Source organism: Ostrinia nubilalis, chromosome 30, assembly GCF_963855985.1.
Source record: "Ostrinia nubilalis chromosome 30, ilOstNubi1.1, whole genome shotgun sequence".
Lineage (NCBI taxonomy): Eukaryota > Metazoa > Arthropoda > Insecta > Lepidoptera > Crambidae > Ostrinia > Ostrinia nubilalis.
This window is the reverse complement of record NC_087117.1, coordinates 6,343,051-6,368,902: the sequence shown is the minus strand read 5'-3', so window position 1 is coordinate 6,368,902 and position 25,852 is coordinate 6,343,051. Positions and strand designations below refer to the sequence as shown.

General features: G+C 40.2%; 2 protein-coding genes across 2 annotated transcripts in view; one reads left to right on the top strand and one right to left on the bottom strand.

Moving 5' to 3' along the window:
* LOC135085951 (U4/U6 small nuclear ribonucleoprotein Prp4) overlaps positions 1–5,163 on the top strand; it is a 48,989-nt gene extending 43,826 nt beyond the window's left edge. Inside the window, exons 12-14 of the mRNA XM_063980735.1 lie at positions 186–255; positions 2,562–2,683; positions 4,703–5,163. Coding sequence (XP_063836805.1) covers positions 186–255; positions 2,562–2,683; positions 4,703–4,795 — 285 coding nt within the window. The 3' untranslated portion in view covers positions 4,796–5,163. The remainder of the gene's footprint in view (positions 1–185; positions 256–2,561; positions 2,684–4,702) is intronic.
* Positions 5,164–8,931: 3,768 nt separating this feature from the next.
* The window catches only part of LOC135085950 (AT-rich interactive domain-containing protein 5B-like), a 108,661-nt gene continuing 91,740 nt past the window's right edge, over positions 8,932–25,852 (bottom strand). The window contains exons 9-16 of the mRNA XM_063980733.1: positions 25,662–25,827; positions 22,586–22,832; positions 21,574–21,650; positions 20,183–20,267; positions 18,419–18,535; positions 17,466–17,563; positions 10,032–10,854; positions 8,932–9,253 (exon numbers count right to left, since the gene is read on the bottom strand). Of these exons, the coding sequence (XP_063836803.1) occupies positions 9,006–9,253; positions 10,032–10,854; positions 17,466–17,563; positions 18,419–18,535; positions 20,183–20,267; positions 21,574–21,650; positions 22,586–22,832; positions 25,662–25,827 (1,861 nt within the window). The 3' untranslated portion in view covers positions 8,932–9,005. The remainder of the gene's footprint in view (positions 9,254–10,031; positions 10,855–17,465; positions 17,564–18,418; positions 18,536–20,182; positions 20,268–21,573; positions 21,651–22,585; positions 22,833–25,661; positions 25,828–25,852) is intronic.

Sequence of the window (25,852 nt, the reverse complement as noted above, 5' to 3'; positions counted from 1 at the left end):
CTGAGCAAAATTACCCCCCCTTGGGCCAGACTACCCCCCTACCCCCTTCCTGGGCCAGATTACCCTCTCTAGGGCCAGACTACCCCCCTCTTGGTCCAGACCCCCTGAAAATGGTACGCCCTACATAGCTGCCTATTTCATCCCGTTTCGAGACCCTTCTTTAAAAAAGTTTTTCTCTCTTTCAGACTAAAATCTGGGACCTCAGACGGAGAGCGATACTGTACACCATACCAGCGCACACGCATCTAGTCAGCGGTAAGTAGAAAAAACCTCATCATCATCATCATCATCATCTCAGCCACAGGACGTCCACTGCTGAACATAGGCCTCCCCCAATGCTTTCCATGCCCGGTTGGTAGCGGCCTGCTTCCAGCGCTTTCCTGACTGACCATGGGGCAGCAAGGTTCTGGAGTGGAGGCCGCGTACCGGAAAACGCAGCGTGGGACGGACAAGGACAACGGACAAGGTGGACCGACGACATCATAAAGGTAGCAGGAAGGCGCTGGACGCAGGCCGCTACCAACATAGAACAATCATACAACTCATTTATTTTGTAAGTAGGCCTTTAAAAAGAGATTTTACACGCCCCAGCATTAACCCTACCACTGCTTCGGGACAATAAATGGGCCAGTGCTGAGAAAGCAGCGCAAGAAACTCGGTAACTATTGTCTTCCTTTGAAGGGTTTACAGTAGCGTTTTCTGTGGCAACCCTCATTAGAATTTTACATTTTGTAGGGTAAAGACACCGGTTGTGATCAATGTACCCCCTTAACCAATTAGTTTTTTTTTTTATTAAAAAATATTATTTTAATGAAAAAATTGATTTACACGCGTACGAAGTTGCGGGCCTAGATAGTAAAAAATAATTATAAAAAAAACTTTAATGCCTCGTTTTTACATGTTTTCTTCAAATAAATCGTGGGTTGAATCACAAAAAGACGTCACTGATTTTTATCAATTTTAAAGGATACATTTAAAGATAATTTTAAGTATGGAAAATGTTCATTTCGATCCTTTTTAACTGGCTTTCTGACAAAGAATTCAGCTACGATCTATTGTGAGGTTATAATTTATAAATTATTTATTACTATTTATTTATTACTAAGTTTCCGCCAGCAGCTTCGCCCGCTTGGAACTTTTTCTGTCACAGGAAAACTTTATCACGCGCATCCCTGTTTCAAAAACCGGGATAAAAACTATCCTATTATAATAATCCAGTTCCGAGAATCTTTAAGAAGAAAATATAAATAATAATAATAATAAATAATTTATTTCAGACTTTCATCCATAGTTTGTTAGTAGGGACACAGAATAATAATAAGTACTACGTAGAGAAGTTTTACTTCGCGAAGGTATTTAAAAAAATGTATGCTCAATGTCATTAACAATATGGTGTAATTTAGTTTGTCTCAAGAGTCAAGCACCATTTTGTTGACAAACGTCAGTGATCGGCACTGCGCCGAAGCTATAGGGCTGACTTCGGTAAAATGATGTGACGTTGGGTGCCAAACTGCGGAAAATGGCGGAAGAAATGCATGATTTAGCATGAATTATCATGAATAATATTAACTACTTATTTACCTCTCAGGGTCTTGAGGCAATTTAAAAAAGTACATTCTGTGTTTTTGTTATTATTTAGGCAGTTAAATACTGCACAGTATTTAGTACACCATTTTCTTTATTTTCTTCCATCATACACAAGAATACGCGTGCGTGAGTCAATGTTCGCTCGTATGTGAGGCCTTGTCGAATAGTATCCTGTAGGTGGGCCATCGTGCGTGTTTTGTTTTCGATGTAAACTCGCGGAGATGAACAGGCCTGGTAGGGATTAGTAACAATTTTTCCTTACCTATATTATGTTAGTTGAGTTAGTGTATGTCCTTTCCCGGGACTCAAACTATCTCTATGTCAAATTTCATCAAAGCCGGTTCAGTGGTTTATTTATTTATTATTATTTTTTTATTTATTAGGTACACCAACGATAGGTACAACAATACACAAATGTTTAGGCGTGAAAGCAAGACAGACAGACACGAGTTACTTTCGCATTTATAATATTAGTAGCTGACCCGGCGAACTTTGTTCCGCCTTAATGGCAATAAATAAGCAGACTTTTTTTATTTCGAACGGGATAAAAAGTATCCTATGTCCTTCTCCTGGCTCTAAACTACCTCCCTGACAATTTTCAGCTAAATCGGTTCAGCCGTTCTTGAGTTATAAGTGGAGTAACTAACACGACTTTCTTTTATATATACAGGGTGTTAGGTAAATGGGTATATGAGCCGACACTAGCCCATGTTAACATAGGCATATAAATGGTATGGTGAAGTCAGAAATTTGATATCATGATTTTAATTTTTTAAATTTTCATACAAAATAAATTTTACAAAATCCGATTTGTATGAAAATTAAAATAGTTAAAATGAAGATATCAATTTTCTGACTTCACCATACCTTTTATATGACCATGTTAACATGGGCTAGTGTCGGCTCATATACCCATTTACCTAACACCCTGTATAGATATAGATTATAATTATATTACTATTCTTCTTTCCCAGATGTAAGGTACCAACGCAGCCACGGTCATTTCTTACTGACGTCATCGTACGACAAGTCGGCGAAGCTCTGGTCCAACCCAGCCTGGCATCCGCTCAGGACCTTATCAGGACACGATAATAAGGTAAAAACACTAAATAAAATTAATGTTATTCAATTTTGACCTAGATTGTGCACTTCGTTTCAGCCAAATGACGCCCACTGCTGGACAAAGGCCTTCCCCAAGGCCTTCCATAACGACCAGTGGGCTGAGTGTGAGTTTACGCGCGTTTATCAAACGCGCTCACTAGTGAGCGTAATTAAAAAATGTGTGAAATTTTTAATTTTTGAACGTTTCCCGCTAGGGGCGCTGTACAATCCGTCATACATTTAATGACATTTTTTTTACGCGCTCTCTAGTAAGATGTACACGTTTGATGTAAACTCGCACTAAGCACACTGGACAAAGGCAGGCCCCTCTTTCCCACTGGGCACTTTGGGCACGTGCCCAGGGCCCCGCGACCGAGGGGGCCCCCAGTGGTACCAACTCTCAAAAATATTTATGCCTAAAGTTGTGTCAAAACCCCCTAAAATTAATTATTGAGTTTTCCCCCTAAAAAATGTATTATACAGGGTGTTAGGTAAATGGGTATATGAGCCGACACTAGCCCATGTTAACATGGTCATATAAATGGTATGGTGAAGTCAGAAAATTGATATCTTAATTTTAATTATTTTAATTTTCATACAAATCGGATACCTATTATAAAATTTATTTTGTATGAAAATTAAAAAAATTAAAATGGTGATATCAAATTTCTGACTTCACCATACCATTTATATGACCATGTTAACATGGGCTAGTGTCGGCTCATATACCCATTTACCTAACACCCTGTATATTTGTATTTTTTTTTTTTTGTATTTTTTACCCCCTAAATCTGGGTGGAAATCCCCTAAGTTGGTAACACTGGGTACTCAAAAGACCTTTCTCCAGATGATATGGGCCCCCCTTGATCTTTATAGTCTTTTTCACGTAAGATGATCCGTATGACACTTCAAGGTTATCCATATTACGCATACTACATATGCAGAATATTTTTGAAAAAATATTTGTATTTAATTAGCAATAAAAAAAAATTAACTACTTGTCTTGAAATATATAGTAAAATCTGAGTCTATTGATTATATTTTAATTAAATACGATGTAAAAATATTTTCTATTTAATGTACGCAATGTGTGAAACGGAATAGATTTAGTGCTGGGGTATTTTTTGTATAATAAAATCTATTATTTCCGCGGTTCATTAATCGATTGCAGTGAATACTTAGTTATTAAAAACATCACAAAAATCAACTATATTTTTCGATTATTGACTTTAATAAACGCATTGAAAATAAATTAATAGTTTTTAATTTAAAGAAACAGAACCAGTAGTATTTAGGAATCGTTTTTTTTAACACGAACCATGAAATTTGAATATTATCAATAAAAAAATATTACAATAATATTTGTAATTAAAAAAAACATGTTTTTTGTTAAATAACACCTATACAAAATATTTCTCTAAAAGTAGGTTTTACTAACTCTTCGAAAAAAATCGATAGATAAATCGCTATGGTTTAGTTATGTGACATCTCTAAATCTTTCAAACTCGAAACGTCATACGGATCATCTTAGGTGACAAAGACTATAAGTGCCCAGGGCCCCCCTAATAGGTTAAAGACGGCCCTGGACAAAGGCCTCCCCCAAGGCTTTCCATAACGACCGGTTGTGCGCTGCCCGCATCCTGATTCTTCCTGCGACCTTCACCAGGTCGTCGGTCCACTTAGTGGGAGGCCTGCCCACATCATCATTTTAGAATAGAATGAATCTTCATATGACTCAAAATAGAAAAAAATATCCGAGTAAAAAAAAATTGTGACCGAGTTTCTTGCGCTGCTTCTCAGCACTGGCCCGTTTATTGTCCCGAAGCAGTGGTAGGGTTAATACTGGGACGTGTATGTGCTTTTTCAAAGCCTACTTGCAAAAATTAATGAGTAGGTAGGTTATTATACGAGAAAGACTTTTTGTGCCAAAAAGGGCACAAACTCATTTTCGTGATTATTACTTCTAAAAGTAGTTTTTAAGTCAATAAATAAGTGAATAATATTTACCTTTCAGGTGATGAGCGCTGACATATCATACGACAACAAATACATAGCCACATGTTCTTTCGATAGGACGTTCAAGCTATGGGCTCCGGACTTATCTTAGAACCAATAAACATCTAAATACATTCACTGTGTGTAATACAACTCGGTTAACTGCGCATCTGGCAGCCGTGACGTCACATCGCCGCTCTGTGGCCTAATTCACGTATTTTGACACTCAAGTTCTCGCCGACGTTCAGAAGTCGTCCCATTGAAAAACAGTTCTAAATCCGTATTCACAAGGGTCATTTCGATAGAACGATTACTCGATAGGATCGCAACTCAGTGTTTTGTTGTCGTTGAAGTTTTGTTACGTGAATAAAGCTACAGGTTGCATTTGCCTTTTATTCATACCAATGTTAATGTATTAAGAAATTGTAAATGTATTGACAGGTTAGTTTGTAAGTTTCTTAATAAAAATGTAAAATAAGATTGATTTTTTATTTATAAATTATCTATAGTCTGTTCTGCGAGCACGTAGAATTTTGTCCAATGACCCCAAGCTACCCATCCTTATCGCTCGCGCTTAATTATGTTGCTGTTGCGCTCGCACACTCACTGCGGGCGCCCGTCGCACAGTCGCGACAGCAATATAGGTAGCTTGGTGTTATTGGACAAAATTCTACGTGCTCACAGACCGGGCTTTAGAATCTAGATATCACTTCTTAGCTATAAGACCGCCCAGCTGTTATGTTATTTGTAATATAATTTTCTGTGGCGTACAGTCAACGTCAGATAATTCGTGACGCCCAAAGTGGTCAAGTTGACAATTGACAACACAACCTTATTCCAATTGTAACAAAGACGTGTGCCGAACTTTTTGGCTACTTTGGGCGTCACAAACTATTTGAAGCTGACTGTACGTACGTGTGTGTACGGTGTATATGGGATATTTATTTATAAATTACTAGCTTTCCGCCCGCGGCTTCGCCCGCGTGGAATTTTGTCTATCACAGAAAAACTTTATCGCGCGCGTCCCTGTTTCAAAAACCGGGATAAAAACTATCCTATGTCCTTTGCCAGGACTCAAACTATCTATCTATATGCCAAGTTTCATCAAAATCGGCTCAGAGGTTTAGGCGTGAAAGCGTGACAGACAGACAGACAGACAGTTCGCATTTATAATATTAGTATAGATTAGAAAAGAAAACAAATTCAATTTTAATCATTTATTTGTACGGCAATCTTTATCTTACAGACTTACGCACGAACTTACACGAATATATACAAACTCGTATTAGAAAACTTATACTAGAAACAACATTCATCGAATAACAATAATCTAATGTCGGATTCTTCATAAACCATAGACAAAATGCCATAGACATTTTAAAAGAAAAATAAATCTTAGACAAGAGGTTTAAAACACTATGGATGGCAAGGATTAATAAAATTATTTTATTAATTAAGTAAAAGTCTCAACTATGGCTCATTATTTTATTTTAGGGTGTTTGTCCCAGTAATATTTTTTAATGATGATATTTTTTTTGTTTTAAAATTGATGATTTGAATGTAACTAAAATTAGTACAGTAGCGTCTTCAGACAAAATTAGAAAAAAAAATACAAAAAAATCATTAACTACGTAACTGTCCTCACTGGGTTTATTGGAAGAGACCGCTTCCCAGTGATAAGACCGCCTAAATTATGCCACAGTAAGTTCCTCTTGCCTATTAAAAAACTAAACTTCAATAAATACAAAATTAGAACCCCATATTAGTTATTGTTATCAAAGTATTTAAACTACAATTGCGCTAAAAATATTTCCGGTCAAAGTTTCTTTTAAGATAAGCCCTTGAAAATTACAATTCTCACTAAAATTAATTTGTCGTTGGATAAAATATAGAAATCCCTTTTTTGGGGTAAAATCACATATGGCGATACATCGCCAAAAAATCTCACGTTTTCAACTTTTTTTTTTCATTTTATAAAACGAGTCATTTTTAATTAAAAAAAAAATAGTAATATAAAAAGAATTTCAAACAAAAAATATAACTAAAATAAATCAAATAACGTTTTAAATGTCAAGGACTCATCAAAAACTTTCGAAGTGCATAACTAAATAAACTAATATATACAAAAAACCTAAGGAGATATCGTTCCCTTAGTATAAGAGATCAACAAATCAGGAAACAGCATAGCATGTGTGACTGCGATAGCGAATCTACAGTAAAATAGATGCCCAGTGAAAGGGACCGATTTTCATATTTCCACTAATTTTTATGTAGGGTCATGACGCTTGTTTGCAACCACCTAAAGTCCGGTCGCCGAGCACGTAGAATTTCGTCCAATGACCCCAAGCTACCCATCCTTATTATCGCTCGCGCGTAATTATGTTGCTATCGCGCTTGCACACTAACTGCGGCCACCCGTCGCACAGTCGCGACAGCAATATAAATACGCGCGAGCGATAACGATGGGTAGCTTGGGGTAATTGGACGAAATTCTACGTGCTCGGCGACCGGACTATAATTAACATAGCGTTCAAAAAACGGATCAATTTTAAAACACAGTGAAAATGTTTGAGTAACACTAATATATCCAGCCGGGCTATGATGCGCGCCGTGACAAAATCTTATCGACGATTTTTACGATAAATTAATATACTGACTTATCACGAAAATCGATAAAATGGCGTGATAAAAGCTTATCGCGGTGCGCATCACCTGGTATTCATAAAAGTTTATAGAAGGCTTTCGATTTTGTTAGTGTGTAGGTATGGTCATTTTTCACTGTTTTTAGAGGTGGACGCGAACAGGCAACATGACCCTAGTAATCAACCAGTCAATGGATGCTATGAGTTGTTACGAAAAACGGGTGTGAAAAACCTATCAAAAAGCCCAGAATAGGGTATTTGACTCCTTTAAACCAATAATTTCAAGACACAAATGCTTTCAAAAAATGTGGTCACGGTCTAAAAACACAGCACCAAAATCATTTTAAAATAAATAACTAAACGACACTCATAAGCGCCCAATGACTGGAGTTTACCCTACTAAAATTCAGTACATCTCTTTCAGGCTAAGTTAATAAAAAATAAACTTATTGTTTAATCTTTTACATACCACAATAAATTTTTTGAATAAAATACTGCATCTTTAAATGTGCCAAATTTGGAACAATGATTTTTAGAGTAGGCGCACACCGTTGATTTTTAGTTTGCCGGTAGTTGTGCCCGATTTTAAATTGTATGAAGAATCGGCCAAATCGAATCGGCGTAGTGTGCGCACTCCCATACATGCCCATACTGATCAACTGCCCTACTAAACTATCGGCCGACGAAAAATCAATGGTGTGCGCCTACTCTTATTGGCTAAATTGATTTCATTTTTTATCACAAAAAAGATAAAGAGATGTACTAAATTTAAATTCATCGGTTTACAGAAGTCAATGAATGAAAAACAATATAATATTTTATTGCAATGTATTATTTTAAGGAACTAATGAAAATTTTATTTATCTATGTTTTTCATTCGCTGGCCTATGTTACTATTTCTATCCATTATGGTTATCAAAAAGTGTATTTCACAGAAATACTTCAAAGCGGAACGTGGAATGTATAGAATTAAGGTCATAGCAGACTTATCAACCCGGAGAGGGATCAACACCGTCTTTCGGTCGCTGTCAACCGTGAGGCGAGGCGTTTACGTTACGGTGCGGATAAGTGTGCGTTGCAGTATGGTTTCATACAAAGAATACTGACTGCCTCGAGTTGATACGGTTACGATCCCTTTCCGGGCTGATATGTGTGCTACGTCCTTGTTAATTGAACAACGACACGTAGACAAATAACTAATATTAATTATTAAAAATTTTTGGTCAATTCATCTAATTAGATTACTTACTGGCCTTTTTTATTTTAATACACACGTGTGAGGCGTTTACCTCAAGAGACCTCACCTCTAGGGGGAAATACCTTATTTGTGAATGTCCCATATATGACCCATTGTGTCAGACTCCAATATTTATGTATCTCTTCTACCACAAGTCTAGCATTTTAGTTAAAAATAAAATCTTTAATGGTAACAAAAATGTTTGTTTCGAATACCAATATAAAGGTGTTAGTTTCTTCCGCCACTTCTTCTCAGCACCAGCCCATATGTTATCCTGAAGTGTTTTTGGGGCAAGCTATATTTGGGACGTGTATAAGTGCCTTAAAATAAATCTAGCAGAAGAGATACCTTTAAATAGCCTTTTTTGAAAAGTTGTTCCCATAACGGTGACGTGGCCCATATATGGCACATACCGCATCGCAGTCACACATTTCGGACTAGACTCAATTCTTAGTAGTGGGTGTGCCTACCCCCATATTCAGGAGTCCCGTGTACCTCATCTGGCTCGCCATAAAGTCTCTATACATAGTCAATTGACGTTGGTCCAAATTCCCTAGGCTGCTGTATAGCGCGCTCATGTAGACTGGGTCCATAAGTGGCACACTTGGTACAGATTTCTGCATCTCTAGTATTTGCGCTAGATTGGTTGGCTTGAACACATTGGTGGAGTTGGTTTGGCTGTCCCTGGACCCTGGAAAGGAAGACTTTTTATTTTATTTATTTAATTATATTTAATCGGAAAACCAATAAAACATACACTGAAACAATGTTTTTCGAACTTAATCTAAGTGCTGCCTTTAATTTATAGGTTCCACGGCATGCAATGGTGGACTTTTAAATATTAAAAATTGTCTACACAAAAAAAAGTTTCATAAACGTGTATAAACTGTGGTATTAGTAGATGTGATAGCATTTCTCCATATTTTAAGCCAATCATCAGTAATTACATTTCTTAGCGATTAGAGTCGCTTCTCAAACTGAACAGATCTCCCACTTGGTGGACTGATGAACTATTGGAGGTACCGTAGCGTTAAAACTATTAAGTAAATTAATTAGGACGAAGCACACTTATCAACCCGGAAACTGATCGCAACCGTATCAACTCGGTCAGTATTCTTTGTATGAAACTCTGTGCTTAAACACTTATCCGCACCGTAACGTAAACGCCTCGCCTCGCGGTTGACAGCGACTGAAAGGCGATACGGTGTTGATCCCTTTCCGGATTGATAAAATGTGCTAAAGTCCGGTCTCCCATCCTTATCGCTCGCGCGTAATTATGTAGCTGTCGCGCTCGCACACTCACTGCGGGCGCCCGTCGCATAGTCGCGACAGCAATATAATTACGCGCGAGCGATAAGGATGGGTAGCTTGGGGTCATTGGACGAAATTCTACGTGCTCGGCGACCGGACTTTAGCACATTTTATATGTGTATTTATTTTATATGTAATATGCAAATTTTCAAACTTACCAGTAGAACTCGTAGGCGACACGTTATCCCTCGAATTGATTTGATAATTGGGCACTACTATAGGATTCTTCTTCAGTCCAGACGGCGATGGGAATTGCTTGGGGTTTTCCTTCGGCGGTGTTGGAGTTTTGCTCGACACAAACTTCCCGTTAGACGACCTTTTCTGATTCTGTCTATTTTTGTTGGGCGTCTGCACTCTAGGATTGACTAAAGTGATTTCTAAATTGGACCCGACGACTGCTTTTCCGTCAATCAAAGTATAATTTTTGCTCAGATTCTGGGGAGAATTTTTGGATGGGGAGGGAGCGGTCGGTATTCTTACTATTTCGACCGCTGGTTTTTGGGAGGGCACAGGACTTTTGCAAGTTAGGTCTAGGATGTCTTGGGGCCCTTGTGGAGGTGTGGTGGTGGTGGGGATGTTTCTTTGGGGTTTCACAGGGGTGCCTGTTAAGATATGAGGAGGGGGCATGAAGGGGTCTTTTGGATTACCATAAACGGTCTTCTCTGGACCAGAACTGCCGTAAAGGCTCGTTGCTTGGATCACTTTAGGGGGTTGAGCGCCATTATAGTTCGGCGGAATGATGTTATACATCTGAAATATTTGGGCCTGGGTCATTATTTGGTGTTGGACAGCTGGGTTTAGGAGCATGGGGGTGGGATTTAGAAGGGGGGTGATAGGGGGTTGAAGAGGCCAGGTGGGGATCGCGGTGACTTCTAAACCCCGTTCTTTGAGGATGTCGAGCTTCTTCTTCTTGGTCGATATTGGGCTTTCGGGGTATTCATCCAGGTCGATTATTTCTGGCGTTTTTGGTTTGTATGGGACCTGGAAGTAAAAGAGATTGGTTGGTTACTTGGTAGTTTTACTTTTTAGCCAGTGGTATATGACAATATGGTAGTTAACACAAATGTGTCTAATGTCAATTGACACACTTTTATGAGTCCAACCTATCAACCACCAATCCTATTTTGTATAGTAATATACAAATACCTGAGCTATGCGTCACTATTACGAATTGAGCTGTTGAAATCGTATTAATCAGAAAATTAAAAACGAACTCTATAAAAGCACATTTTAAAGTAAGAGAAACAATAACAACAAACACCGCAGACTACGCTCACTAGTGAGCGCGTCAAAAAATGACATTAAATGTATGACGGATTGTACAGCGCCCCTAGCGGGAAACTATCAAAAACTAAAATTTTCGTGAACGTGTTTGATGTAAACACACTCAGCCCACAGACTTTGTCGGCCGATAATTTGGCCGGGCTGTTAATCAATATGAACAAGTATGAAAGGGTTCTACCTTTTTTCGCTGAACTTTTTCAATCATAATTTTACTATGCATAACAACGGATGGCATAATCTTCTTTACGCAGAAATTCGTTAGGCATACACTCATTTGGTATACATTCAAAACTAATAATTTTGTATTAATTTCTCATACAAATTAGAAGCCGACCAAAAGTCTTTAGTCTGCGTCTTAATAGAACTAACTCGGATTCTAATGGGACTATAGTCTGGTCGCCGAGCATGTAGAATTTTGTCCAATGTCGCTCGCGTAATGAGGGCTATCGTTTTAGCGCTCACCAGTTAGCGCCACTGTAGAGTAAGGTCCTGTCTCTTGCTAGTAGCGAAGACAGTGGCACCAACTGGTGAGCGCTAAAGTGGTAGGAGGACTATCGCATTTGCACTCATCAAGATGGCGCCACTGTAGAGTAAGGTCCTGTCAATCGCCAGGGGTACCAACTGTTAAGTATTAAAACGATAGGGTAGCGCATTTTCTTACATAACTTTTCAATTCCTATCATTGGAGGTCCGAAAATATTTCTCATACAATTTGATACCATAATGATCATTCTTCATAAAAAATTTAAAACCTACATATTTAAAAACATAATCATTGATATACATAATATCACTAATCATACACTTAGTTTTTACTAATATTTGTTTTCATATATTTTTCTATACTAACGATCGAAACTCATAATCATTCGAATAAATAACTATAATATTCATAAATGTGATGTATCCTAATATTTGTTTTCATAAATTTATTACTCATAAGTGTATTTATCCATATTATTGAAAATCATGATGTCTATATTCGTATTAAATCGTATTTTAACATTAAATTAATTTGAAATGGTCCAAAACAGGCAATATTTTGTGCCACAAAACTAACGTGACAGAAACGAATCGCTGCAAAACCGACTCCACGTAGTCTTGTCTGCCCTACCCCTAGAGTGTAATTTAAAAGCCGGAGGCGCGGAGGGAGGGCAGCCCTCGCCCGCTGTAACGAGGCTCAGGCGCCCGGGTGAGCTGGAGCGGCTGAGGCTGGTCGCCGAGGCGCCGAAGGCGCCGATGGCGATCCAAAAAGCCGAAGCTGCGGAAGCAAGCGTGGGTGCCTGAGCCTCGTTACGCAAGGGCGGAAGGGCTGCACATCCCGCAGCGCCGGAGACGAGGAGATACCAATGTATGCTGCATGCTTGCTTTCATGCTGCATGCTCTGCATGCTTATCTCCTCTATTAAATTATATATGATTTTTTTAAAGATACGAGTATGTCTGTTATAAAGTAAATTATTCTGAACAACAACATTATGAGTTGAAGTATGTTCTTAGTAACAACATTATTAATTAAAACAATATGATCAATGAATGTTATGAAGAAAAAAGATCTGAAAATAAAAATTATGTATTTTAAATGGTTCTTGGTAGAAACAGTATTGATAAAAAAATTATGATTACTAACTGTTATGAGCTCCGATGGTAGTAATAAAAATGTATGAATAAAAAAAGTATGAAAAATAAAATTATGAAGAGAGATTATTATGAACACAAATCGGTAGTAAGACAAAGAATAGGATTTAGAATTTTATGTGAGCCAATATAGAACCAACGATAGCCCTCATTATATTGCTGTCGCGACTGTGCGACGGGCGCCCGCAGTGAGTGTGCGAGCGCGACAGCAACATAATTATGCGCGAGCGATAAGGAAGGGTAGCTTGGGGTCATTGGACAAAATTCTACGTGCTCAGAGACCGGGCTTTATAAGTAAAAAAATCATTTTCCTTGTGTATTTACTACTTACCTCGACGATCTCGTCGTCGCTGTGGTTGGCGGGCGGCGGGTGGTGGATGCCGAAGTTGGTCAGCGGGGGGGATGGGCGCTGCGGGTGTATGTATCTAAGCACTTTATATACCGGGCGACGTTGCAAGTCCAGTCGATTAAATTACTTAACGTAAATCAATTAAATTACTGATTCTAACGCCCGAATCATAAACATTACTATGAGGTCTCACAGTGCGCGTGGACACACAGTGTCACACACGAACGAATCACAGAGCTCTATTCAACGCTGTGCGTTCGATTTGCTGCTTCACTTAAGCTAGCATCGTTTGTGAATACGGGCGCAAGTCGCTCTTAAAGGCTACACCTTGCGAAAGTCGCCATGTATATTAGCGACTTACCTCTGAAGGCAGCGGCGACGACGACTCAGCTCAGACCCGGTTTCCATCAAGGCGGAGCGGAGTAGAAAAGTGTTTTGAAAACCCAATAAAATTTCATTATTTCTACATCTCCACTCCGCTCCGCTTCGGTGAAAGTAGCAAGACTGATAGCTGAGGGTCCGTGGCCGAGTCCCCCAGTTTTCGACGCACCCGTGGTCGACGCCCCCGATTTAAATTAATTTAATATCATATTTTTTTCGGCTTTTGCACTAAGTACAGTCAACGAAAAGTAATGAAAAATATAATAATTTTGTTATTATTACAAAAATAAAAATGTTGTATTTAATTTTTGATTATAAATACTTAATAAAACTTTTATAATTTCAACTTTTATTTGTAGAGAGAGTAGAGTTATTTTAAAGACTTGTTATTTAATTGTTATTATACAGAATGTTTGGCGAAAGGGTAGACAAACTTCGTGGGTTTATAGATAGGGACGTCGCGGGCACAACTAGTTCGTTTATAAACATTTTTGTGCCTGACTGTACATTTAATTAAAAATTGCTTCAAATCAAATTTAACTGACCGGGGGCGTCGACCACGGGTGCGTCGAAAACAGGGGGACTCGGCCACGGACCCATAGCTGAAAGTTACGCACAGCTTACATACACGTCTCCTCTCCGCTCTTTTCCGCACCGCTTTGGTGGAAATAGCCTGCCAGCTGCGCCCCACATCTCTCGTCTAACACTGAGCTTAAGAGAGTTGTGGGTGTTTATCTAATCACCCTGTGTATACTAGCAACTTACCTCGACAATGTCATCGTCGCTATAGCTCGCTACACATCATTACTTGAATAGATCGTCTCAACTCTCGCAGCGCGACCTACACTAAACTTTTTCGACCTGTTTCACGCCCTGTATATGACTTCGACGATCTCGTCGTCGCTATTAACTCGCTACAAATCATTTCTTGTATTGATCGCCTAAACTCTCGCAGCGCGAGTTATACTCGATATCTCACACCCTGTATATTATCAACACCCTGTATGACTGACCTCGACAATCGTCGCTATAGCTTGCTAGTATTGATCGCCTAAACTCTCGCTGCGAGACCTATAGGTACTTCTTGTCTCACACCCTGTATATTGCGACTCACCTCGACAATCTCGTCGTCGCTATAGCTCGCTACACATCATTACTTGTATAGATCGTCTCAACTCTCGCAGCGCGACCTACACTAAACTTTTTCGACCTGTTTCACACTCTGTATATTGCGACTCACCTCGACAATCTCGTCGTCGCTATAGCTCGGTACAAATCTTCACTTGTGTTGATAGCCTCAACTCTCGCAGCGCGACCTACACTAAACTTTTTCGACCTGTTTCACACTCTGTATATTGTGACTCACCTCGACAATCTCGTCGTCGCTATTAACTCGCTACAAATCATTTCTTGTATTGATCGCCTAAACTCTCGCAGCGCGAGTTATACTCGATGTCTCACACCCAGTTACGCACAGCTTACATACACGTCTCCTCTTCGCTTATTTCCGCACCGCTTTGGTGGAAATAGCCTGCCAGCTGCGCCCCACATCTCTCGTCTAACACTGAGCTTAAGAGAGTTGTGGGTGTTTGTCTAATCACCCTGTGTATACTAGCAACTCACCTCGACAATCTCGTCGTCGCTATAAATCGCTACAAATCTTCCCTTGTGTTGATAGCCTCAACTCTCGCAGCGCGACCTACACTAAACTTTTTCGACCTGTTTCACGCCCTGTATATGACTGACTTCGACAATTTCGTCGTCGCTATAGCTCGCTACACATCATTTCTTGTATTGATCGCCTAAACTCTCGCAGCGCGAGTTATACTCGATATCTCACACCCTGTATATCATCAACACCCTGTATGACTGACCTCGACAATCTCGTCGTCGCTGTGGTTGGCGGGCGGTGGGTGGTGGATGCCGAAGTTGGTTGATTCAGTTACTAATTCTAAGTCGCTCCTAAAGGCGACACTCTCAGATCATAGAAGGGAATAGATGTGAAACGGGGGCGTGGCGCGTGTCTCCGCGATATGCCCAGAAACGAACATCGCCCGCGACGCCAGGTTAGTCGCGATTCAGTCGTACTGAGGAAATGTTCTCCGATATTGTTGGATAATGCGTCGTAACGTGCAATAACATAAGTGAAACGAAGAACTACAGGAACAATGAAGTCATTTACCACATGTAAGTATTGCAAATCCATTGGTATTTTGCTTATAAATAAAAAAAACTAACCATTTTTACGAACGAATTCAGTGCCGTGACATTTACTGCGATATCGAAATTAGTGGTGATAAAAATTCAAACACGTTGTACATTGACGATTTAGTTAGCAACCACTTTATGTCATGCGTAACTACTGCGCAATGTATTTTATTTCTTCCGATATCCACTGACGCGTGAAAATACACAGTACGGCCGCATGTGCCGGTCGTAACATAGTGCAGGGCTCGTGTTCTAATACGGTTTCCTATTATCGATAAATAGAAGTAAATTATTATTTTCTATTTTCTAATTTTGAATGAAAAAATCATGAGTTGCTTGCGATTTTTAAGTTTTTACAAAAACAATAACAATAGTAGAAGGGATTAGTAACTGTCAACTATGTAATTACTATAAGAGCTAGTTGAAAGCCTAATATAGGCATTATTTTTGATAAACATAGGCGGTACGAATTTCGCCATAATTAAAAAGTTAATGCGCGATAGTAGTTAATAATAATTACAGTGATCCTGTTATTATTATTAAAGTAAATAATAATATATTACCAATATTGTAAATACTGTTAAAATCGCAAGTACCTACTTAACCCATGACTTTTCATACAAACTTTGTCAGTCTATAACTTCTATACTCCATCGATAACGACATTGAGCTTTGGTTGGGGTAAATTAATATAAGGTAACTTCATTTAGTCCCAATAATTGATTCTGAGTTTTTCGTCCATACAAAATGGAACTGACTCCTTTATGCAAAAATCGTTAAAGAACATAATAATAACGTATAATAATAAAAAGGTTTTCATACAAGCATTTTTTAAACCAATTTCGAGCCTTGCCCCCAGGATTTAAAGTATCGATATCTTATCGACTCCATTTTATCTTTCTTCTCTCTAATTGCTTTTTTCAATGTGTGCGTCACGTCACGCGGCCATTGATTGGCCATAAGGCACGCCTTCTGGCCAATCACAGCACTTTTAAGCCGGTTGCACATGTTGTCGTAGACTCTCAGTCGCTTTGTTTTTACACAGTTGAATGTGTGTGTGGGAGCTGTGGTGGGGGAAATGTGGGGACACTGGTTCTCGTTGTAGTTACGCGCGACTTCATATCTATTCCCTTCTATGATCTGAGGCGACACTTTACAAATTCCTCATAGCAACTCACCTCTGAAGAAAGAGACGACTCCGCTCACACCTCTGGGCTGAGTGTGAGTTTACATTAAAAAATGTATGAAAAAAATTTTTTTGAACGTTTCCCGCTAGGGGCGCTGTACAATCCGTCATACATTTAATGACATTTTTTTACGCGCTCACTAATGACAACGTTTGATGTAAAGTCACACTCAGCACCCTGTATGACTCACCTCGACAATCTAGTCGTCGCTATAGCTCGCTACACATCGTTAGGTACTTGTATAGATCGTCTCAACTCTCGCTGCGAGACCTACAGGTACCCTGTATATCATCAACACCCTGTATGACTGACCTCGACAATCGTCGCTATAGCTTGCTAGTATTGATTGCCTCAACTCTCGCTGCGAGACCTACAGGTACCCTGTATATCATCAACACCCTGTATGACTCACCTCGACAATCTCGTCGTCGCTATTAACTCGCTACAAATCATTTCTTGTATTGATCGCCTAAACTCTCGCAGCGCGATTTATACTCGATATCTCACACCCTGTATATTATCAACACCCTGTATATAGCGACTGACCTCGACAATCTCGTCGTCGCTGTGGTTGGCGGGCGGCGGGTGGTGGATGCCGAAGTTGGTCAGCGGGGGGGGCGAGCCGCGCGCGGGCGGGACGGGCGCTGCGGGTGTATGTATCTAAGCACTTTATATACTGGGCGACATTGCAAGGTGCTGCCAAATTCTTATGTGGTATGACAACATCGACGCGCCACTACAAACTAAAGCCTGGTCCTCGCGACTGTGCGACGGGCGCCCGCAGTGAGTGTGCGAGCGCGACAGCAACATAATTACGCGCGAGCGATAAGGATGGCTAGCTTGGGGTCATTGGACAAAATTCTACGTGCTCACGGACCAGGCTTTAGTGCCAATCATCAACCAACAAATGGCGCCGACACCTACAATGACTGGCTTACGTTACCGCACCTACAATCCTGCATCGCGGTGTCGGAGTTTTTTACCCTGACAAGAATATATAGGAAAACCAAGATGGTTCTAGTAGTGCTTTGTATAAATCGATTAAGTTACTATTTCCTAGTCGCTTCTAAAGGCGACACCTTGCAAAGTCAGCCTGTATATTAGCGACTTACCTCTAAAGGCAGCGGCGACGACGACTCAGCTCACGCCGAGCGTAAGATTAAAAGAGCTGTAAGTGTTTTCGAAACACCCTGTATATTAGCAACTCACGTGTGTAGGGAGCGAAGATGACGAGACGACTCAGCTCACACGAAGCTGCGGTGTTATTTCTAAGAAAGCTGTAATATTACACACGGTTCTCGCCAGTTCTGTTGCTTGAACTTGGCTAACACGCGAGCGCGTGTCTACATACTAGCAACTTACCACAATCTCGTCGTCGCTATAGCTCTTTACACATCATTACTTGTGTAGATCGTCTTGACTCTCGCTGCGCGACATCGCCTAACTCTCGCAGCGCGGCCTACACTAAACTTTTTCGACCTGTACGACCTGTTTCACACCCTGTATATTGTGACTCACCTCGACAATCTCGTCGTCGCTGTGGTTGGCGGGCGGCGGGTGGTGGATGCCGAAGTTGGTCAGCGGGGGGGGCGAGCCGCGCGCGGGCGGGATGGGCGCTGTAGATAATACAAATAAAATTAATACAGGGTGTACGCGATGGTACAAGATATGTGTTGTAGTTGTCTTGATAGAAGGAAACTCTTGAAACTCTTGATTATTTATTTAAGATAATTACAATATAAATCTTGACAATTGTATGCACACTAATTAACAGGTTGAGAACTTGTGTAGAACTGATCGGCGAATGCGAATGTAATTCACAAATGGTTTACAAACAAATCCTTTAAATTTTTCACAAAAAAAATTCCTGTTATGGTTTGCAGAGTAGATGGTGTGCAATAATATAATTGTGACTATTTGTCTACTCAATTCATTACATTTTCTGCGCAATTTTCGTATTTTTTTCCCTAAAAACCTTCTACAAAGCACTCCAACTAAGTTATAGGCGTTACTAAGAGAAACAGACATTTAATATTTGCAAGTACAAAGAGTAGTACAACTTTAACTTACAATTTGGATTATTTTTTAATTATACTACCCTTTATCTATACAGGCTGTTGATTTCAATCCTCGCCATATTTATTTAGGTGATCTATGACTTAAATAAACGCATTATCCACCAAAAAAGTTTATAATTGTTTCAAAGTTTATAATTATTTCTTAAGCCCTCATAACTTTATTCTCGCTCAACATCTAGAGAATTGGGCATGGCTGAAAACCAGTGTTGCAAGGATCTGTCCTTACAACGTATACTGAGCCAGGTCCAATTGCCTTCGGTGTACTTATTAGTTGTAAGTCTAACTACCTGTACCTATGTCTAATGGTTCGAAGGCAATAAATACATTTTTTATTTTATTTTATTCAACAAATATTACAAACGAAAGTGGATTTTTTTTCAACTGTAGGTACTGTGGATTGCAATACATACTGCAATAAGTTTACACTGCGGCACCATCGAGCTACGCGGATCGCTCGCTTATTATGTCGGATAGCCTACACGTAAAGTAGGTAGTGTAAATAGGTATTTTTCTCTAAAGTTAAAGTTCGTTTTAAATTTTTTTCAAAGCCAATTTATTTACTGATTAGTGATCAGAATAAGCTGTAATCAACTCCCTAAATACGGCGAGGATTGAAATCAACACCCTGTATCCAACAATACTAAATGGTCTATCTGTGAAGAATATGGGGTTCTTTAGTGCTATAAATTGTACAAAACCCTGGTCTTCCAAATATTAATAAACTAGCATTCCGACCGCGGCTTCGCCCGCGTGGAATTTTGTCTGTCACAGAAAAACATGATCGCGCGCGTCCCTGTTTCAAAAATCGCGAAACAGGGACGCCAGTTTCAAAAATCGGGATAAAAACTATTTTATGTCCTTTCTCGGGACTTAAACTATCTCTATGCCAAATTTAATCAAAATCAGTGGTTTACTACTTTTGCATTTATAATATTGGTATAGATAGATATAAAGCCTGGTCCGTGAGCACGTAGAATTTTGTCCAATGATCCCAAGCTACCCATCCTTATCGCTCGCGCGTAATTATGTTGCTGTCGCGCTCGCACACCGCGGGCGCCCGTCGCACAGTCGCGACAGCAATATATGTACTTACGCGCGAGCGATAAGGATGGGTAGCTTGGGGTCACTGGACAAAATTTTACGTGCTCACGGACCGGGCTTTAGATAAAGCCCTAGAATACTCACGTGTGTTAGCAGGAGTGTGCTGCGGTCGCGTGGGCTTCACTCGCACCGCGCGCAGCGAGCTTCGGCCCGCGGGACGAGTCTTCTGCTAAAACACAATCAAACTAACGTTAGAAAAAGATACTTATTTATACGTAGTATTTAATATACTAATGGCAAACAAAATTAAAATCGTAATAAAAACTCATAAAACTCATTTATTTTTGCAAATAGGCTTTTAAAAAGCACTTTTACACGTCCCAGTATTAACCCTAACCCTGCTTCGGGACAATAAATGGGCCAGTGCTGAGAAGAAGCAGCGCAAGAAACTCAGTCACTATAGGTAAATATGATTTTGAGATTAAAGTTTTTGCCGCTCTAAATTTTAGCTATAATGTAAAATAGCTATAGAATAAATATTTGTAAAGCTTTATATTATTACTATACTTTTATTTATCTTTAAATTAATCTTTGGAAGTTTTAACATTTTTTTTTATAATTAAATGTTAAAAAAATTACAGTGACCATAAACGGGGTCTCTACCCTATAAACTGTTAAATTGAAAGTAAAGGTGAGTAGAGACTAGAGCATTACTATGTAATGTAACAGTTCTTACGAATGGTACAATACAGGTAAAATATACGGTCGTTTGGTTCATGAAAGTGTGACACTAACATTTCATAGAGCGGCACGTTGTTCTGTTACAATTAAAGGTATTTTCCACTTTGATTGATCACTTGGATTTAATCACCCAGGTGATTAAAGTGGATTCTTGGCGACACTTTGGTGTCATTTGATCACGCATGGATAAGATCACCTAGGTCAACCCTGCCAACTTGATCTACCACTTACATACTTCTTTGAATCTTAAGTGAAACAGCATAGTTTAGTACACAATCATGCAGTATTTTTTCCTTCCTTGCCACGATCGACTGGACTAAAAGTGATCTTATCCATGCGTGATCAAAGGACACCAAAGTGTCGCCTGAAGTCCACTTTGATCACCTGGGTGATTTAATTCAGGTGATCAAAGTTTAACAGACCCAATTAAATGTTCTAGAGAGACCCCTGGTCTCCAAACGTTGAAGCCTTGACATTATAATTTCATATTGTAGTAAGTAATTCGTGGGGTCAATTCCCGCCTTAGCCAGTTCGATTTTTTCAAGTTATTTATAATTTTCATAATAATTTTTCGGTATGTTGCAAGAACCATAAAAAATTTAATTTTTCCTCCCACCACATAGACTTAAGTCTTTCTTAAGCTGTCGCGGGCCGGATTGATGGCAATGGCCCGCGGGCCGTAGTTTGGAGACCCCTGCGCTAGTCTATTCTCACCTTAAGAAACTACGAGTACGAACGGTTAAATAAACATAAAGAAGAAAGAAAAGAAAGAGCCAAGCCCGACAAATACTCACCTGTTCGAGGGGCTTCGCGTCGTGACCGTTGAGTCGAGTCTCGGGCGCCACCGCTACGTACGGGCCCGCTGGGTTGCCTGAGGGGAAGCGGGGATCAGTATAATGTATACAGGGTGTTAGTTAAATAAAATTTATAAAATCGGATTTGTATGAAAATTTGAAAAAATAATATGATGATACCAATTTCTGACTTCACCATACCATTTATATGCATAATTATGTTAACATGGGCTAGTGTCGGCTCATATACCCTTTTACCTAAAACCCTGTAGAGGGAGTACACGGTATGTAGAGGAAGAGGGGATCGGTGTACAGTATAGTATAGGGGGAGAGGGGATCAGTACTTAATATGGGGGGAAAGGGAATCATTATTATGTATAGGAATCAGTACACGGTATGGGGGAATCAGTACACAGTGTAGGAGGAAATGGGTATACGTAAGAGGAGGGGGGATCAGTACAATGTATAGAAGGGAGAGGGGATCAGTAATAATGTAGAGGGAATCAGTACACACTACACAGTGTAGGACAACGGGGATCGGTACATGGTATGGCGACGAGGGGATCAGTACATGGTATGGCGAAGAGGGATCAGGACATGCTATGAGGGGAAGGGATCAGTACACACAATGGGGGAGGGGATCAGCCGACTTAGGATGCACGCTACGACGTTATCATAAAATTTTACATGACAAAATTTGGCTCATCGTCTAAAATCAATAAGGCGATATTATGGCGTGTATCCTATGCTAGAAGTAGAGGCTGTCGTTATTTATACCTTTTATGCATTTATCGGTGATATAATTTATTGATGAAACATTAAAGTTGTGAATAGAAACAATCTCTATTCAAATCAAAAATAATTTTTTTACCAATATAAAATAGAAAAAAAATTGCCTCAGACGGTGAAATTGGGATAATTATGTTCAGATTTCCTAAAGCAATCAAGTTGTACAAAAACTTTCAAAATACATCTCATAAAAATGCAAAAATATTAACTACAAAATACTCACTCAAATTCAACTTATGCGCGAGCTCATTAAGCGTCGCTCCGCTCGCTTCGCTCGGCTTCCGCTCGCATTCCTTCGCTTCTTCGCTCTGCTTCGCTTCGATGAGCTTCTCTACCGGCTTGACAGAGATTTTCAGAGGTTTCTCGTCTTTGGGCAACGATTCCAAAAACTCCCTGTTCAGTTCTTCGGCTGGTTTGGAAATGAGGTTGAGTTCGTCTTTCGACTCGCCGGTTTCGTTGTCGATTGTTGTCTGTGGAATAGATTATTTTGTTTATTTAGTTGCGTTCACCCAATGATATTATATAAAAACAAAAGCAGATATGTTATAAGCGCTCGCGCTGTGAATACTCAAATACGTCCCAATTGGGACGTCTTGTGTTTAGTCTTCGTGTGGCCTGCGTCGTGCGCAATCGCGTGCGTACCACACCGTAAGTTCCTGTGTTCTTACCAAAATAAATAAAAAATGCCATCGTGTGTGTTTCGAAAGTGTACCAATTATGACTCTAAAGTAAACAAAATACAAGGGATCTCTTACCACATGTGATTATGCAAAATTATTTAGTATTTATATTTTCAATTATTTATGCAAACAATCAAGACGCCATGCGCCATGTTCAAGTTAAGAAAGAGAAAGCGATCTTGTTTTGACGTTAGAGCGATAAGGATGCGTGCGCTGCGGACATAGATTAGTTAGTGCAGAATCGTTAAAACTATAGCTATCTCTTTCATTTGCGTGCTATTTCGTATCTTTTGTTTCACTTATCAGTTACATTTGTCAATGTGTGCAATTTGGAATAGCTCGGCACGGATTCAAATCGTAATTTCTATGAACGTAACATATCTATAGTTCTTTAATATCATTGCGTTCACCCGTGGCTTTTCCCGCTTAAAATTATAGAGTAATATTGGGGGTGGGACCAATATATTAAAAAAATTGTGTTTGAGCAGCAGAATAACCCTCAGAAAGATTAGTTTTATTAAATTATTTAATATTATGCTTTGTTATTGTGTTAATTGTATTGTTATTGTTTGTTCTCTGTAGCTGGTCTGGCCTTAACTTAAATAAATAAATAAACATTTTCGTAGCATGGCTATAGTCTGGTCTGTGACCAGGCTTCAGAAGTCTTAAAATTAAATTAGACCAGCGATTCCCAAACTGTGCGCCAATGCCCCCAAGGGCATTAGAGAACCCTTTGCGTTTTCAAATTCTAAGAACTTACCACCGGCGAAGGAGTACTCTCCGTGACCTGACTTGACCACAGTCAAAGGTATTCCTAAACCTTCCTACATTTGAGTTTGAAGGGGGTACGAGATAAGTAGACGATTGTGTCAAAAACATCTATCTTTATTTATGGCAGTGTTTTTCAACCCTTTTCATGACACGACCCCCCTAGTATGAAAAATATTTGGCGACCCCCCGACCACAACCCCAACCTTTCGCTTTTTTTCATGCATTTTATAATGTTACAAAGATGTTGTAGGGACCGAATACTTCAATCCATACAACATTTACGCATTTCATCATCATCATCATCATGTCAGCCATAGGACGTCCACTGCTGAACATAGGCCTTGCCTAATGCTTTCCACGTTGATCGATTGGTAGCGGCCTGCGTCCAGCTCTTCCCTGCTACCTTTACGATGTCGTCGGTCCACGTTTACATTTACATTTACGCATTTACATAATTAGATTTCGGACAAATCTATCTTAAAACTTTACTGACTTTTTTACTGAGGTAGTTTTCGACCTCTGGCGCCCCCTCTATAGATACTTGGCGACCCCCACGTTGAAAAACACTGATTTATGGGATAAAATATCATACTTACCACCGGCGAAGGCGTCCTCAGTCTCTTAGCGACCTCAGTCTGCGAGGGGGGCGGCGGGGATCGCGGGGGGGAGGTGACGTCGATGGTCGCGACGGTCCGCGGGGGGAGGCGTTGTTACTTATAATGTACACTATTATGAGACAAAGAGGCACCTTTTGTGTACAAAACTCCTAAAAACTGCCTTGACATCCTACAATCTAACCACAATCGAAGGTCTTTTATACACTTGGATAGTTTACTTTTGGATACTAAAACCTAGCTCTAAAGGTAAGCAAGAAGGGTAGAGACTTGTGTGGACAAAATACTTACCACCAGCGAAGGTGTCAGCCGCTTAGTTACCTACCTTGGTCGGTGTAAGTGGTGCTGGTAACTTAGATGGATTGGTAGCACTTTAAGTACCAGGTAGAGCTGAAGCCTGTCTCAAAAGTACTTTCGGGCATGAAACTGTAAACAACTTACCACCGGTGAAGGAGTCCGCAGTCTCTTAGAGTTTAAACTTACCACAGTGTTCTCAGCCACTTATAGATGGCGCGATGAGGAGCGAAGTGTCATCTATGGCGACCTGGCTGGCTGTATCAAAAGCTTTATTTAAAACTTACCACAGGCGAAGGCGTCCTCAGTCTCTTAGCGACCTCAGTCTGCGAGGGGGGCGGCGGGGATCGCGGGGGGAGGCGTTCGTTTTTTCTTATAATGTACACTATTAGGAGACAAAGAGACACCTTTTGTGTACAAAACTCCTAAAAACTTACCATGGGCGAAGGTGCCACTTTCAGCCGCTTGGTTAGTTCACTTTTTTTTAAGATTTTACAAATTACTAATAGTCTTGTTAGCCCCTCGTACTAATCTAAATATGCTTGTATCACGAGTGAGCTCACCACAATAGTCGAGCGGCGGCGGGGACCGAACCCGCGTTCCCCGGATCACGAGTCGGCCAGCCCGACCCCTTCACCATTCGGCTGACTTCGGCTATCATGGCTATTCGTATAGTTCCAAAATACTGAACTGTCCTATGCATGACATTGACAGTGGGGCGCCACCGTCAATACCGGAACGCTGATTCCGATTTTTGCCATGTTGGAAACCATATAGTTGAACGATGGTAGCGCCCCCCTGTCATTGAGTTTGGTGGGACAGTGCAGCGTGGGTCATCTATATTCTTAGTTCTTCGTCAAACCAGCGATTCCCAAACTGTACACCGGTGCGCCCTAGGGCGTTTAAGCATCCTTTGGCTTTAAAACTTCTATGAACTTACCACTGGTGATGGAGTTCTTAGTCTCTTAGCGACCTCAGTCTGCGAGGGGGGCGGCGGGGATCGCGGGGGGGAGGTGACGTCGATGGTCGCGACGGTCCGCGGGGGGAGGCGGCCGTTGTGCGTCAGACCGTTGCGGCGAGAGTGGTTCTCGTAGGGCAGAAGGAATCTGTGGGTAGATAGATAATAATATA